The sequence below is a fragment of the Coenobita brevimanus genome, chromosome 96 (assembly GCF_032717465.1).
Source record: "Coenobita brevimanus isolate Jiangsu-jjx chromosome 96, ASM3271746v2, whole genome shotgun sequence".
NCBI classification, from domain to species: Eukaryota; Metazoa; Arthropoda; class Malacostraca; order Decapoda; family Coenobitidae; genus Coenobita; species Coenobita brevimanus.
The window spans coordinates 14,679,044-14,695,098 of NC_137049.1; the positions used below are offsets into that span (position 1 = coordinate 14,679,044).

At 42.3% G+C, this 16,055-nt stretch overlaps 2 protein-coding genes across 2 annotated transcripts; both read right to left on the minus strand.

The window, feature by feature from the left end:
- Positions 1-64: 64 nt before the first annotated feature.
- LOC145413464 (transmembrane protein 203-like) lies at positions 65-1,612 on the minus strand. Its single transcript, XM_080283162.1, has 3 exons — positions 1,559-1,612; positions 812-1,090; positions 65-136 (listed from the first exon to the last, which is right to left on the minus strand). Exons 1-3 carry the CDS (start codon positions 1,610-1,612, stop codon positions 65-67), a joined length of 405 nt encoding a protein of 134 aa, XP_080139288.1.
- On the minus strand, positions 1,047-16,055 carry LOC145413383 (ribonuclease P protein subunit p20-like). The gene is made up of 5 exons (XM_080283071.1): positions 15,921-16,055; positions 3,784-3,962; positions 3,404-3,569; positions 1,559-1,940; positions 1,047-1,102 (listed from the first exon to the last, which is right to left on the minus strand). The coding sequence occupies exons 2-4, from the start codon at positions 3,937-3,939 to the stop codon at positions 1,801-1,803; spliced, it is 462 nt and encodes a 153-aa protein (XP_080139197.1). The 5' UTR covers positions 3,940-3,962; positions 15,921-16,055; the 3' UTR covers positions 1,047-1,102; positions 1,559-1,800.

Sequence of the window (16,055 nt, forward strand, 5' to 3'; positions counted from 1 at the left end):
TTCCTCTCTCAGCTGCTTCCCTGTCCCCTGAAAGGTGGATGCAAGACAGCAGCATATGGGCGACTTAAGCATGCTGTTCACTAGGGTCATGCTTCAGAGGAGCCTGGAGCCACAGAAGCAAGTCCCACAGGCCTACCTATTTGCACATACATATATTGGTTATTTTTGTTACAGATATACATTAGCTGCCAGATATGGTCAGACAGTAAAGCTTCTAAACAACTCCATTCTACAGATTCTGTAATGTACTTCCACTGTACTTCAATATAGTGACATCTTTTGTACAGTAATTTTATTCAGTTTAGAGACATCTGGTTGTGAAAGGATCTGGAACAGTGGCCATTAACCCCTTCTATATATGGTCTCTCATGCACTTAATACAGCAGTGTGTAGGTAGCAGCAGTAAAATCTTGAGTCATCATGTTGAATGGGTTAAAAAGTGTGGGGTGTCTGTTATTTACTTCCAGTTTTATACTGAATACTTAATGGTTTAAAATAAAGTGGCAAATTTTTCTCAGTTTATTGAGGATATAAACAAAAACACAGCCTTGTCTGACATGTGCCAGGGATGACATGGCATCCTGAAAAGGATCTGTACTGTAAAAGAATATTTAGTAACACCACCCTCATTTATGTTACTTAATGCTGCATTCAATTACCTGGTAATACCAAGAAAGCTGTAATTAAGATAAGATGGAAGAGTTTTCTATTGGATACTCATCATAAGAAGAAAGTAAGCCCTGGGCTGTCAATTCAGATGACATGCACGTATCAGGATGAGCTGCAGCAAGACAAACACAGGAGACATTACAGCCGAGTACTCAAGGTGTCCCTGATTAGACAACTTCCGGCACAGAAGGAATTTGAAAGTGAAACCTAAGGTGAGAACAGAGAAGCTCCAAAGGGCCCTGAGTGCTGCTGGCTTCAGGTCTGCCACCTGATACATGCGGATGAGGACGATGACACAGAAGTACGTGTTGAGCGCATCAGCCACAAACATGGGACCAAGAACAAGCCACCAGCTTACATGTGAGATGACATTCTCAACGTGAAGTACCACTAGAACCAACGTCACCAGCAGTGCTGTCAGCTAGATAAACACCTGCAACACATACAAATACCACTAAGACCTCCCAAAATGGTGTCTTTTTTGAAGCTCTTACATTTAATAAGATGTTCTTAACCTGAAGTACACCCTGAACCAATTTCATTATAGTGCAGAATTTCATTTTAACCCTTTCAATCCAGTACAATATTGTATTTTGTTAATATATCAACATCCCAAACTTTTTCTCACCTAAGGATGGGGTCAGATAAGTCCGGAAAATATGGGAAGGGAAAACATGATTTTGAGGGGAAAACTATTCAACAGCATGTCTAGTGAAATGTGCCACACACTCATTCACTCACCATCCAAGTCCTTGGAATCCTGACTCCACCACATATCATACGCATGACCAGCATACATGCTTTTCATTTTTTTTTTTTTCCTGGTCAGGTTGAATAAAGTAAAATGCACCAACCACAAGAGAAGGTTTAAAGGTTTAAATTGACTTACCTCGAGCACTGTAACGCCAAGCCACACTGTCAATTCTCTCAGGCTGAAGAACATCTTTGCTTTTTGGCCAATCTGTTACTAGTAAATATGACAGACACTCTAGGTGATTTTAGTTCACAGATTAAATAGCTTCCATCACTATATTACAGAGATTTTAGTAGTTCATTATGATGGAAGAGTCAATTTTTTGTTTTTATTCATGAGCACATTGCTGTTCAAGTCTATAAACTTAGAAATTTCGTCTAAGATGATTTGCTTGCTCCATGGCTTTTGCTCGCCTCTTTTGTTGGGGGCTGCTGAAGAGATATTTTGATGTGGATAGCTGGGTAGCCTTTAGAGTTATTCTCTTGATCTCTTCCCCTATATGAAGGATGTGCATCATCTGAAATGGTGCAATAAAGTACAGTACTGTACAGTATAATAATACGTAAATAATACTTCGCATAAGACAGCTGTTTATACTGTATTACAGTTCATTCTCCTATAAAGGCCTGATTAACTACACTGGAGTTTTAGTGAATAAGTATGTACACACAGCAAAAAAAACTATCGTTACAGGGGGGGTCCGATGTGTTTCATACTGAACCACCTGGCTGTCTCGCTAGGGTTGGTAAACCTGACAGTGGGTGAGTTGCCAAATAGGACGAGGTAGAAATATGCATGGGAGAAGCAATGGATATAGCTTATAATAAATATGCAACAAACACACGCAGGGATACCAATGGAGGAGGCTGTTATCAAAAACCTTCATTCGTGTGTCATTTTATATCGCGCAGAAGGTGTAACCATAGTTTTTTTGTTGTTTGTACATACAGAGGTACAAATATCTTCCCAAAGTTCAACAAATACATAACTGAAAAATCAAACCATTTGAAGCCAGCACAGGTATAGATATGGTTTTCACTGTATTTTGCCAGCTGTAAACTTTCATCACACACAGCTAGGAAGATAGTAGCTTCTTTGACTGTACCATAATTCTGCAAACCATACTTAAAAAAAGCATTTTATAAGAATCAGCAACTTGCACCTCAGCTTGTCTGCCCCCCCCCCAAGGAGGAATTGTCAGTCCCATACTACTGTACCTCCTTTGAGGTGTATGACCAAGGATGGCGAATCTCCATTATCTGATGTGTATGAGTCACATTCTACAACTTTGAAGAGTTCATAATACTTCTTCCTAAACAATTCACTCTGCCCATTACACCTCACTATTCTCTTGTATGTTACTGAAGCAAACTATGTTGATAATAAATGACCTAACTTACAAAAGACAAGGTGTAGTATCCACAGAAAATTGCCGAAGAATGGGTGATATAAAGCCTCCTATGTCACCTGCAATATAAGGGCTATAACTGAATTAAAGCACATGAAGTCCACAAGTCTGTGTTCCAAATTGCAAAACTTTTTCCAAACAATTGGTACTTGTCCTGTAAGCTGGGAGAAAATGGTAAATCATCTGTACAGACAGCAATGGAACTTTTAATAGCCAATTTTGGGGGAACTTACTGTGAACCTGATTTATATACCAGTATATATAAATATAGATAGATAGATAGATATAGATATATATAAACTCTGAGTAACTCTTGCAGCTTCTATACTCAGCCCCTGCTTCAAAGTTGCCATATGTAAAAAAAAAAAAAAAATGTACTGTACAAGTAATACACTATGCAGTACACAACAAAATGGCATGAGAAGGCAGGATGCCCACTGAGGTTGAAGGAGAATTATAAATATGGAAGTCATAATGCAATAACAGGGAGGGCGGGGGATTGCTGAACTTTTTCATGAGGTAGTCATAACGATGGCATGGAAGTGACAATGAACTTTTGCTTGTAACTGTACCTGTGAGGAAGACAGTGGAGGTGTTGGTATGGAGTGTGGTCAAGGATACGACAGCAGACTGGAGGGAGAGTGCTAAGGTTATGGCCTGTGGCAAACACTCTCCCAGTCCATGAACAACCACCCACCCTTCCTTGTTCAGCAGACTCACTCCTCGCTCCTGTTCTGCCTACACAAAATATAGTCATAAATGCCTACCCAGGAGCCTCTGGTAGTCACTCTAAATCTCCCTATCCAATGTGAGACTGGGAAGGTAAACCAGGATGATAATAATGAAAAATGATTATTGAAAAGTAACAGCACTCCTACAGGAGTAACATACCATATCATCTTATGCCGCTCACAAAGCTGATTAAAGAAATTAGTATTGTTATAACTCATACCTTAAAATCAGAGTTTATGTCAAGGTATATATCATTTGGTCGCCTTGGGAGATGGCGTGGCAGTCTGTATCTTAGTCTTGACTTTCCTGCATCCCCACCACTGTTGCCAATACCAAATATATTATGTTGAGGAGGTTCTCTCTGCTCATATGCCATTACATGACCTTCCTCTTTTCTACCTGAAAATAAAATGCAGATAAGTACTGTAATATACACACACACTCACTGGCAAACCACCAGATATCATCAGGGGCATATCTAGGCCACCCAACACTTGACTTGTGAAGTCCCAATGGGGGTGAAGACAAGGTTTCTATGCTTCCTGATCCTGATTGTCACGGGGTTTTTATATTATCACTGTAATTTTGAAATAAATGGTTTAAATATTATTTAAATTGATAATAATATTCAATAATATTGAAGAGCAGAGACAATGATTGTCTTGCTACATCAAGCAACGATTACTTTACGCTGGCTTGTGCACGATTCTCTAAGAACGAGAATTTATAAACTTTCTCAACAGTACACAGCAGAGACTAATTACTCACAATTGCTGAATTACTGTACTGTTAGCCTCTGGAGAAAGTTACATCACCCCTGACAATAAATAACTAATACTAATAATAATAACATCAGGTTCTTGCTGATGCATTAACTCCTGGCACAACGGATTCTAAGTTAATACAACAAGACTGGTCTAAGTACCAGTTATGAATAGTAAATGTTTATGCAAGCTAGGAGCTGTATGGAAAATAAGCTTAATTATGGAGAAATGAAACAAGATTTTTACTCTACATTAAGCTCAAGAAATAGAACTGTTAAATTTATTAATCACAAAAATAAATTTAACATTACATTTCAAATCAAATTAAATGAGACGCACTCGCTCACTCACACAAAAGCTAAATACTTACGCCTAGGAAAAACACCTTAACTAAGCTCTTAAAACTACAAAATACACAAAAAGAAATACCAGTCGATGAATACTATGTATCACCCGAGGAGTGGGGGGTGGGAGTACTGGGATTAACTGTACTAATGGAGCTTGGGGTGCTAGCTAACCTCTCCACTTCTGAGCACAGACCCTTTCTCCGTCACAGCAAACACAAGACTCAATTCAAATAATGTATGGGCAGGACGCAAGGCGTGGCTAACGGTTGAGGGAAGTAGAGGCGAACGATAAAGAAACAATAGTATCGCTCAGTAGCGCAGTTAGTGACGTGCATCAAATCGGTCACCCCTGAAAACGGTGACGAATGATTTGAAAAGTATACCCCGAAATGGAGAGAGAAACGGTTAACTGAGCGATACACAGTGAGTTTTCCACTAATAGTTCGTGGCTTCTCACAAAAAGGAAATGTCGCGAATTGATTCGTGACATTACGCCCCATGAAAATTAAATCTTTCTTCCTTCAGAAGAATGATTTCAATATACATACATATAAATCCTAACTCAGTCACACAAGATTCACACTGTGGTGTGTGTGCTATCCTGCTACAGGAGAAAATCGCAGTCGCCAGTGAGTGAAAAAACCTCGTATTTACGTTAATAGGAGCAAGCTTGAGGGAAAAACTCCGTGACGACGGTGAAAATCCTGTACTCAGGTCAAACTGAGCGAAAATTCGCTACATTTACACTGACAACTAATTGTTGTGTAGCGTGGTGTATGTAATACACAGTGTAGGTGTGACAGTTGTAGTGTAACTGTACCTACGTGTAAAATGACACAGTAAATAATATTATGGCGACGACGGAGGCAGAGGAGAAGAGGCGGCAGTGTGCGGCAGACGATCAGCTGGTCCGCACAGCAAAACTGCTACACCCATTGCTGAACCTGCAAAACCAATTAAGGTGGAGCATCAAAAGTGTCAATGAGACAAAATTCTTATTATGTTACAATTACTCTCTCTGGCTAGCAATCAGTACATGCTACGAAAAGTACGCTCTGGCTGAAAAATACGAGTGACAGCCAAGCTTCGTACATTCGAGGTCGCCATTAATTATAGCACACGATTAGATTCGACAAGTTGAGAATCCCTGTGCAAACTTGGGTCTTCCATAGCCTCGAACTGCACACGGGTCCTCAACCTGTGCCTTAACCTACAGTTCTTATATTAATATCGGAGAGCTGAGAATCCTTGTGCAAACTTGGGTCTTCCATAGCCTCAAGTCGCCTCTGCAGAGTTCTCACTTCCCCCTTAACCTACAATACAATACTTATATTAGTACCGGAAAGCTGAGAATCCTTGTGCAAACTTGGGTCTTCCATAGCCTCAAGTCGCCTCTGCGGAGTTCTCTCTCGAACTTCCCCCTTAACCTACAATACAATACTTATATTAGTACCGGAAAGCTGAGAATCCTTGTGCAAACTTGGGTCTTCCATAGCCTCAAGTCGCCACTGCGGAGTTCTCTCTCGAACTTCCCCCTTGACCTACAGTACTTCTATTAGTACCGGGAAGCTGAGAATCCTTATGCAAACTTGGGTCTTCCATAGCCTCAAGTCGCCTCTCAACTTCCCCCTTAACTTACGGTACATATATTAGTACCGGGAAGCTGAGAATCCTTATGCAAACTTGGGTCTTCCATAGCCTCAAGTTGCCTCTCAACTTCCCCCTTAACCTACAGTACATATATTAGTACCGGGAAGCTGAGAATCCTTGTGCAAACTCGGGTCTTCCATAGCCTCGAGTCGCCTCTCAACTTCCTCCATAACCTACGGTACATAATATGTATGTACAGGCCCTGGACATAATGTGTCCTGTGGAGCCAATGGGCGAGACGTCAGGTCTGCACCCACTTCACCACTACCCTGTCTCTCAACTGACTCGGAGATTACAGGTGTGGTTATGAATGGCACAGGAAGGGCATGTCCCTGATCAGTGGTGATACTTTGGCACACACTGCAGGAACGGACAAAACTATCTATGTCTCGTCCCATCCCTGGCCAGAAAAAGTCAGCTCGGATACGGCCCTGGGTCTTCCTTTTGCCCATGTGACCTCCTAAGGCTGAACAATGACCCCATTGTAACAAAGCTAGGCGGTACTTGGCGGGAACGACAAACTGCAGTCGAACCTCGCCCTCGGGTGTTCGTGACTCACGGTAGAGCCGTCCTTGTTTACGAAGGAACTTGGCTCGACCTCCCCGTGAATACTTTATCACTCGACCCTTTTGTTTATTCCGCACGGCAGCAAGTGTCGGGTCAGATTGTTGTTCTTGCACAACAAGTTGGCTACACATCAGATCTTGCGGCGATTCAATGATCACTGGGGTGACACCATCTGGAGCCTCAGCCATGGCTCGTGTTACCGCAGCAGCCGAAGTCTGAGTAGCGTCATCATCGGAGCAACTATCCTTGGCTCCTTGAATATTGCCTACTATTAAGTCAAATAGAGGCTCTGGCATGACAACTGCGAGTGTCATACCAGTATAAAATGGAGATGCCACCTGGATACATGCCTCAGGGAACAATCTCACTGATCCATCAATAAGCTTTGCATGGATCTGTCGACCTGTATACTGCTCAGGCCGAACTAAACTCTGCTTAACAGAGCAACCTGAGGAACCATTGTCTCTCAGGACCTTCACAGGAATGTCTCCCACTAACCCTTGCTGAACAAGGAAGGTACTGTCACCTGTGGGAGGGCCTGTGGAGGAAGCAGCTAGCCACTCATGAGGCTGCTGAATTGATGTGGCAAACATTGTGCCTTGAGGGTTATATTGGGAAGATGGAACATTGGCCATCTGTGGAGGGGGGTTCACTGTCACTGTGGAACTAGTGAACTGTGGGGAAGTACCCACACTGGTAGGGACGTGACCACCAGGCTGCTGCTGAGGAATGAAGGCTGCATTCGCTTCCTGCCTCTTTTGAGCTGGAGGTGAAAAAGTTTGTCCCGACGGTCGGTTGCGTGGCTGATACTGCTGCTGGTTAGGGTACTTGTTGTACCTCTTCCACTCAGATTTCTGAGTGTTTTGCCCCTGGTCCTTCCACTGCGGTTTTGGACCTTGGCCATTACTCTGAGAATGGCCTTGGTGCTGGGATTCAGTCTGAGACGGCTTCCCAGACTTGGCAGTATCTTTTCTGCTCCAGGTGTTTTGCTTACGAGCTTGATACCCGTATGCAGTAAAGAATGCGTCAGCCTTTTCTGCCATTTGGCTGGCATCTTTCACCTGGCAGATCTTAAGCTGTGCTATGAGCTCAGCAGGCCACGACCTCTCTAGCTGTGTACGCAGCATAAGGTCAATTATCCCCTCACGCGTGGAAGGAGTTTCATCTTTCTCCATCCACTCATTTAAGTAAGCTGTGAGACGATCAAGGAACTGAACAGCTGTCTCCTTGTCTTGGAGACGAGCTCGCATGAACTGAACTTTGGCGTCGTCTACTGTGAGACCATACGCCTTAATGAGTGCAGCTTTCATCATCTCATATGTGAGATTGTCTCCACGAATTCTGTGGAGAATATCGAGGGCAGGGCCCTCAAATAAACTAAGAAATTGGATCCGCTTAGCTGCCTCATCCAGTTGATACATGTCTGCCATGTCCTCAAAACGAGCTATGTACGGCTCGATTCGCTCGCTTTCCTTGTATGAAGGAAGCTTGATGCGTGGGGTCGCCAGGACATGTGCAGGGAGAGCGCTCGTGGAGCTTGAACCAACTGCACCAGATGTGTCTGAACCCAAGGAATCTCGCTTGAGCTTCAGCACTTCAAGTTCATGTTTTTCGCGTGCTTCTCGCTCGGCACGTTCGTGTTCTCGTTCTCTCTCTCGTTCCTCACGCTGTTCTCGCTCGTGTTCCAAGTCGAGTTCGCGTTGTTTCTGCTCGTATTCGCGCTGTTTCTCACGCTGCTCTTGTTCATAAGCACGCTCTCTTTCACGTTCCTCACGCTGTTCTCGCTCGTATTCGCGCTGTTCTCGCTCGCATTCGCGCTGAATCCTACGCTCTTCACGAGCATCTTTCTCACGTTCTTGCTCGTAATTGAACCGTGAGAGAACGTAACTCTGTATTTTCTCTGGGTCTGTGAGACCAATATCTTTGGCTTCCTGTACATATACAGCTGTAGCCATGATGCTAGCTCAATTTACTAAGTAACCGAAATTGAGTACTGACTGCTTAGCGACGAATACTAATAAACAAAAGTAAAGAGTACAGACACAAGCTAGTGGTGACCAGTCTTATCCAGTTAACTGGCAAAGAATAAATCAAAAATGTAAATGACTGGGAAGACTCAATAATAAACACAATGGGTACGGCGACTTCCCAGAAGCGAATAAAATTGTCTGGCGTTACCAAAAATAACCTAGAGTTAAGTATTCTATTGATTAATAAAGCAAAATTCACTTGCTAAATTAAGGGTAAACACCAGTAAGCTTGTGCCTATAAACTTTAATGATAAATACCTAAATATGAATGAGTGAGCACTATCTCGTGAATAGCTTTAGAGCTAGGAGTTAATATCCTGGAATGAGGTCGCTAATTGTCACGGGGTTTTTATATTATCACTGTAATTTTGAAATAAATGGTTTAAATATTATTTAAATTGATAATAATATTCAATAATATTGAAGAGCAGAGACAATGATTGTCTTGCTACATCAAGCAACGATTACTTTACGCTGGCTTGTGCACGATTCTCTAAGAACGAGAATTTATAAACTTTCTCAACAGTACACAGCAGAGACTAATTACTCACAATTGCTGAATTACTGTACTGTTAGCCTCTGGAGAAAGTTACATCACCCCTGACAATAAATAACTAATACTAATAATAATAACATCAGGTTCTTGCTGATGCATTAACTCCTGGCACAACGGATTCTAAGTTAATACAACAAGACTGGTCTAAGTACCAGTTATGAATAGTAAATGTTTATGCAAGCTAGGAGCTGTATGGAAAATAAGCTTAATTATGGAGAAATGAAACAAGATTTTTACTCTACATTAAGCTCAAGAAATAGAACTGTTAAATTTATTAATCACAAAAATAAATTTAACATTACATTTCAAATCAAATTAAATGAGACGCACTCGCTCACTCACACAGAAGCTAAATACTTACGCCTAGGAAAAACACCTTAACTAAGCTCTTAAAACTACAAAATACACAAAAAGAAATACCAGTCGATGAATACTATGTATCACCCGAGGAGTGGGGGGTGGGAGTACTGGGATTAACTGTACTAATGGAGCTTGGGGTGCTAGCTGACCTCTCCACTTCTGAGCACAGACCCTTTCTCCGTCACAGCAAACACAAAACTCAATTCAAATAATGTATGGGCAGGACGCAAGGCGTGGCTAACGGTTGAGGGAAGTAGAGGCGAACGATAAAGAAACAATAGTATCGCTCAGTAGCGCAGTTAGTGACGTGCATCAAATCGGTCACCCCTGAAAACGGTGACGAATGATTTGAAAAGTATACCCCGAAATGGAGAGAGAAACGGTTAACTGAGCGATACACAGTGAGTTTTCCACTAATAGTTCGTGGCTTCTCACAAAAAGGAAATGTCGCGAATTGATTCGTGACACTGATTAATGATGCACTGACTGACACAACTCACCACTGGAAGTATGTGGATGACTCAACTGTAGGGATGGCTACTGACAACAGTGTTCCAGACTACAGTCAGCACCAGCACATCTTATATTAACGGAAGGCATGAGTGTCACTAAATCACATCTCCCTCAACCACAACAAGATCAAGGTGATGCCCTTCAACATATATATTCGCTCTGGCAGTCCCACCACCTGCGTCACAACTGGCTCACACTCACTCATAGTGGAGGACACCAAATTTGTGGAGTTATGGTTGACTCAAAACTTCACTGGAACCCCCATACATCAAACACAGTCAAGCTGGCCACGTACCAACTGTACATGCTGAAAAGCACGAAGTCCCTTGGCACCCAGCAACAGCTCTGCGATAAATATACCATCTTCATATTCCCTAAACTAAAGTGTGCATCCTCAGGTTGGTCATCCTCTTTCACTGCCACACATTATCAACAACTGTAGAAGATATAAAAGAGGGCATGCACAATAGAATAATTCTGGGTGCATCATGCACATCCTATCACCAAGCACTAGATGCCCTGAGTCTCACCACTCTGTTTCGGCGGTATCAATTAGACCTACAGCTGTTTGGTGAGAGGCTTATCACTCACCCAAGCCACTGACAATTTCTCCCACCTGCATTTCCCCCCTCCATCAAGTGCTGCCAGATGCTATAATAAAAACAAGAAATTATCACCTCAAAAACAGTGCTATTTGAACCACAGTCAGATTTACCAATAATAACTAGCCTACGAGAAGCATGGAAAAGTAGCATAAAAAGAAGTCATTTGTAACTGCTTCAAAAGAACAGCAATCACTAACAAATTACCATATCCTGTTTGTCCAAACCAGTTGTGGTGACACTACTGATGTACTGGGAAATTCCTCATTATTCTTTATTCCTTTATTTGTATCATACTGTTCCATGCTATCCTTATTCAAAGCACTAAAATTTTGTATTAATGCTCTTAAATTATAAGCCACTGGTTACATTTATTTGTCATCTCGACAGTAAGTGATGGGAGATGGAGGCGTCCATCATCCACCCACTTTGTGTAACTGTACTGTACTCTATTTTAGGGTAGCTCTACACTGAGTGGCAAGCCAAATGATTTCCTGTAAACCAGGAAATCATTTACAATGCTGTGTGGTAACCTTATAACCTACCAACACATGTTCCGTACTTGACAACAAGTGGGTTGGCAGAGGGTTAGTGCCCCTCCCCGGAAAACAACTAAAAATACAAACAAGAAGCTCGGACCAGGACTGACCAACAGTTGATAACTAAGGACCAAACATAGGATATGGTACGGACTGCGACATGGAATGGGAGGGGTGCAAATGATGAGGTGAAAGAGAGACAGAGTGTCCAGGATTTTGAGGACGCAAATGTGGATTTATGTGGAATAACTGAGACAAAATGGAAAGATGAGACTGTGACAGAATGGGAGTATGGATCGGGTATATGTATGGGAGTAAGTGAGAATGAGAGGGCAAAAGAAGGAATTTGTATTGTTGTGTGCAAGAGATGGAAGGAAAATATAAGAGAGTATGAATCCGTAAGCTCAAAAATTGTGTGGGTAAGATTGAAAGCTGGACTACAAATGTGTGTGATTGTGAGTGTGTATGGCTAACACAAGATCATGCAAGCAGAGTGAGAGAAGAGTTCTGGAAGAGTGTGGATACGTGCATGGAAAAGTATGAAAGGAATGAGAGAGTGTTTTTGACTGGAGATATGAATGGAAAAGTAAGGAATGTGAAGGTGGATGGAGTGGCTGAAGAGTGGGATGTGCCTCCAGCAGTGGATGAGAATGGCAGTGCTCTAGTGGACATTTGTGCAGGGAGGGGGTTGGTGATAGCTAATACCCTCTTTAGACAGAAAATGATCCACAGGTATATGAGGCGAGTGATGAGAAGGGAGGGTGGTGAACTGAATGAACTGAAGGCAATGATTGATTATGTGTGTGTAGATGGTAGAATAAGAAGGTATGTAATGGAATCAAAAGCATACAGAGGTTCAGGGAGTGGACTTTCTGACCACCACATGGTGGTGGTGAAAGTCAAAGTTCAAACGAAATGGAGGAGTGGGAGAAGGGAAGGACAGGAGGACGTAGTCCATAGAAGGAGGGCGGAAAAGTTACAAGAGGATGGAAAAAAGGCAGAATATAAGAGGAAAGTGGAGGAGCAATTGGGTAAATATGATTTGGAACAGATGGGGGATGTGGAAGGTGTGTGTAAGATATTCACAGACAATATCTGTGTAGCATGTGAGGTGGTGTGTGGGGTGAAGAGAAGATGAAAGGGGGTGCAAGGAACAGCATGGTGGAGTGAAGAGGTGAGACAGGCTGTGGTGCAAAAGAAGAAAGCATATGGTGAGTGGATGAGAAACGGGTGTGGAGGAAGTTGAGAGACAAAAGAAAGAGTTACATGTAGAGAGGAAGGGAGAGGTGAAAAGATTAGTATGAGAGAGTCAGAAGAGAATGGATGAAGAATTTGGATGGAATTTGAGCATAAAGTGGGGGGAATGTAAGAAAACGTTTTGGAAAAGAGGTAAATAGAGTTAGACATGGTGATAAAGAAGTATTTCAGGGAGTGAAAGATAAAAATGGTAGACTGCTAGTGGAGAAGAGAGAAAAAGCGAGCAGATGGAGAGAACACTTTAAGGAATGGTTGAACATACACAATGAAGGCAATGTGAGTATAAGTGGCTGGGGAATGGCTGGGAGAAGGAGGGAGGTGAGAAGAGAGGAAGAAATCAGTAGGATGGAAGTACCGGTAGTGGAGGCAATGAAGAAAGCCAAAATGGGGAAAGCCCCAGGAATTGATAGAGTATGTGGTGAAATCCCGAAGCACTGGGGATAGATAGTAGAAAAATGGATATGGAAGATGTGCAGATTGGTCTGGAAGGAAGGTGGGGTCATGGAGGACTGGAAGGCAGCTATAATTATTCCCCTGTATATAGGAAAAGGGGAATAAGAAGTGTGTGGTAACAATACGGGCATTTGTCATCTTAGTGTACCAGGAAAAGTATATGGTAGGATACTAGTTGACAGAGTTAGGGAAATAACAGAGGAATTTGTTGGTGAAGAATAAGGAGGTTTTAGAATGGGAAGAGGTCACATAGATCAGACATTCATTCTTTGGTCTTTAGTGGAAAAGTTTCTTGAGAAGGGAAAGAAGTTGAATGTGGCCTTCATGGATTTGGAGAAAGCATATGACAGGGTGGCCAGACAAGAAATGTGGAAAGTATTAAGAATACACAGAATAAATGGGAAGATGCTGAATGCTGTGAAGAGTATGTATGAGGGGACTAAGGTTGCAGTGCATGTGGATAATGAACTGAGTGAATTTTTCCATTTGAATGTTGGATTGAAATAGGGATATGTCATGTCTCCAGGGTTGTTCAATCTGTAGCCTATATGGATGGAGTTATAAAGGAGGCACAAGGTAGGGCAGTGGATGCTGAAGCGACCTTAATGAGAGAGGGCAGTGTTTGGATACTCCTTGTACTGTTGTTTGCAGATGATACTGTATTGTTTAAGTGAAGACAAAGAGGAACTGCAAGGCTTGGTGGATGAGCCTAGGAGAGTGTGTAAGAAATGAAATCTAAGGGCGAATGTAGGGACAAGTAAAGTCAAGGGCTTTGAGAGACTATGAAGCCACTGAATGTACCGTGAGGCTGGATGAGGAGGAAATGGAAAATGTTAGCATATTTAAAGATCTGGGTAGTGCAATGAGTAAGCATGGAAGTTTAGATGGTGAAGTGCTTGAAAGGGTAGCCTACAGCAGGGAAGAAAGGTTGCTGGTTCTTTGAAAGCAGTGATAGGGAACAGGGAAGTGAGCATGGAAGTAAAAAAGTCACTGCATGACAATATTGTGATACCAACCCAAACGTAAGGAAGCGAAGCTTGGACCTAGTTGGAAAGACACAAGTCAAGAGTGAGAGCAGTGGAAATGAGTTACCTAAGAGGAGCATGTGGGATTACATGGAGAGGCAGACTAACAAACGAGGAAGTGAAGGAGCATTGTGGTGTGGAAGTGGATGTGGCATGGGGAGAGGATGAAGAGTGTATGTAAGTAAGGAGGAGGGGGGGAGAGGGAGGGGGAGGCCAAGGATGAGAGGGAGGGTTGGAGTGGAGAGATAGGCTATATAAGAGAGGAGGGGTGTGAGCTGGGAGCAAGGCAGTGAAATGACATTGGATAGGGCGGCATGGATGTGATTTGTTTGTGGTCACCCCTTACGGGATTGAGGCGTCTGGAAATGGATAGACAAATGGACAATAAGCTCTTAAGAATCATCCAACTTTCACATCACATTAATGTATACCAGTACTCTTATTATGGATATTATTAGTCTTCAGTTGCAGACAGTGAATAAACTGTATTATTATTATGACTGTTATTATTATTATGCTGCCTCCCCTTCAACTCACATCTCCCCTCTCTCCACTCCATCCCTCCATCTCATCCTCAGTCAACTGCCGCAAGGAATGAGCCTTAATTATTATAGTTCCCTAACCTTAATTTGACACAGATTTCTATCCTCATTTGGCTATTTCACGTACCCTAGTTCAGTAGCGGAAAAAAACATATACTGGTACTGTACAACAAATCTACATCCTTTGCTTAGCATCATATTCTAGATGGCAATTCTTTGTGACTAACACCATATTCTATTGCTAATCTCATTACAGTTCAGCCTTGGCATTTAAGATAAAGAGTTGACAATTTTATACCTAATTAAAGTGACAAGAGCATAGTGGGATGGCAAGAAAATGGGTGGCTTCGACTGCTTTCAGGTCGAACTGGCTCCAAGATCAATCTGTCCTGTCATTTGTTCTCTTCACCTAACCTAACCTTATTTAATCAAACCTAACCTAACTTAACTTTATATAACCAAACCTAAACAGAACTACTTGGAGGGATAATATGCTAGATTTAGGGGCCAGATCTACCTGTTAACCTGCCATAATGTAATTCATGGCACATGAGCATGCACGGAAAATCTATATACGGTATCTATAGCCAAGACGCCTCAATCACATAAGGGGTGACCACAAACAAATCGCCTCCATGTGGCCAACGCCATTTCACTGTCTTGCTCGCAGCTCACACCCCCCTCTCTCATATACCTCTCCACTCCATCCCTCCATCTCATCCTTGGCCTCCCCCTCCCTCTACTCCCTTCCACCTCAACTCGCATACTTTCCTCGTTAGTCTCACTCTCCACATGGCCAAACAACTTCAAGGTATTTTTCCTAATGCTTTCTATCGCATCACCATGGAAAATGCTACAAGTAAAAGACCAACACAGGATGCTTTTCTCAGTTACTCGCAGTTGACCTAGCTGTATTTGTGGTTGAAAATTATTTGAGTTAGTCATCCCAGGCTCCAATAGGAATGCGTGATGAAGAATTTCCCAGATTTACAGTGTAAGGTTTCATCATAGCTTCATGAAGTTTAATGTACATGGCCTGCACTTGACTTAGAATATACAGTACTGCAAAAGTTGCACAGTACAGGTGAATCTTTTAATACAGCTCATTGTGTAGTCCTTAAAAGATTTACAGTTGCAGATTTTTGTATTTACCGTCCTACAGAACACCACTGTTCTTCTATTAGTCTTGTAAGGCAATATGGCTTGTTATACGGCATATACAACAACCTAATTTTCTACTCTTAATAAAACAACACTGAAATATTGCACTTCGTCTCTATAGTTGGG

Excerpts from the sequence above, each read along its gene's own strand:
- LOC145413383 (XM_080283071.1), bottom strand. The coding sequence starts at position 3,939 with ATGGCATATGAGCAGAGAGAACCTCCTCAACATAATATATTTGGTATT. Across the intron at positions 3,570-3,783 it reads ACATAAACTCTGATTTTAAG|GCAGAACAGGAGCGAGGAGT; the intron begins GTATGAGTTATA and ends TATTTTGTGTAG. Across the intron at positions 1,941-3,403 it reads CTCCACTGTCTTCCTCACAG|ATGATGCACATCCTTCATAT; the intron begins GTACAGTTACAA and ends GCACCATTTCAG.
- LOC145413464 (XM_080283162.1), bottom strand. The coding sequence starts at position 1,612 with ATGTTCTTCAGCCTGAGAGAATTGACAGTGTGGCTTGGCGTTACAGTG. Across the intron at positions 1,091-1,558 it reads TTGGCGTTACAGTGCTCGAG|CTGACAGCACTGCTGGTGAC; the intron begins GTAAGTCAATTT and ends GTGTTTATCTAG. Across the intron at positions 137-811 it reads GACACCTTGAGTACTCGGCT|GTAGGCCTGTGGGACTTGCT; the intron begins GTAATGTCTCCT and ends ATGTGCAAATAG.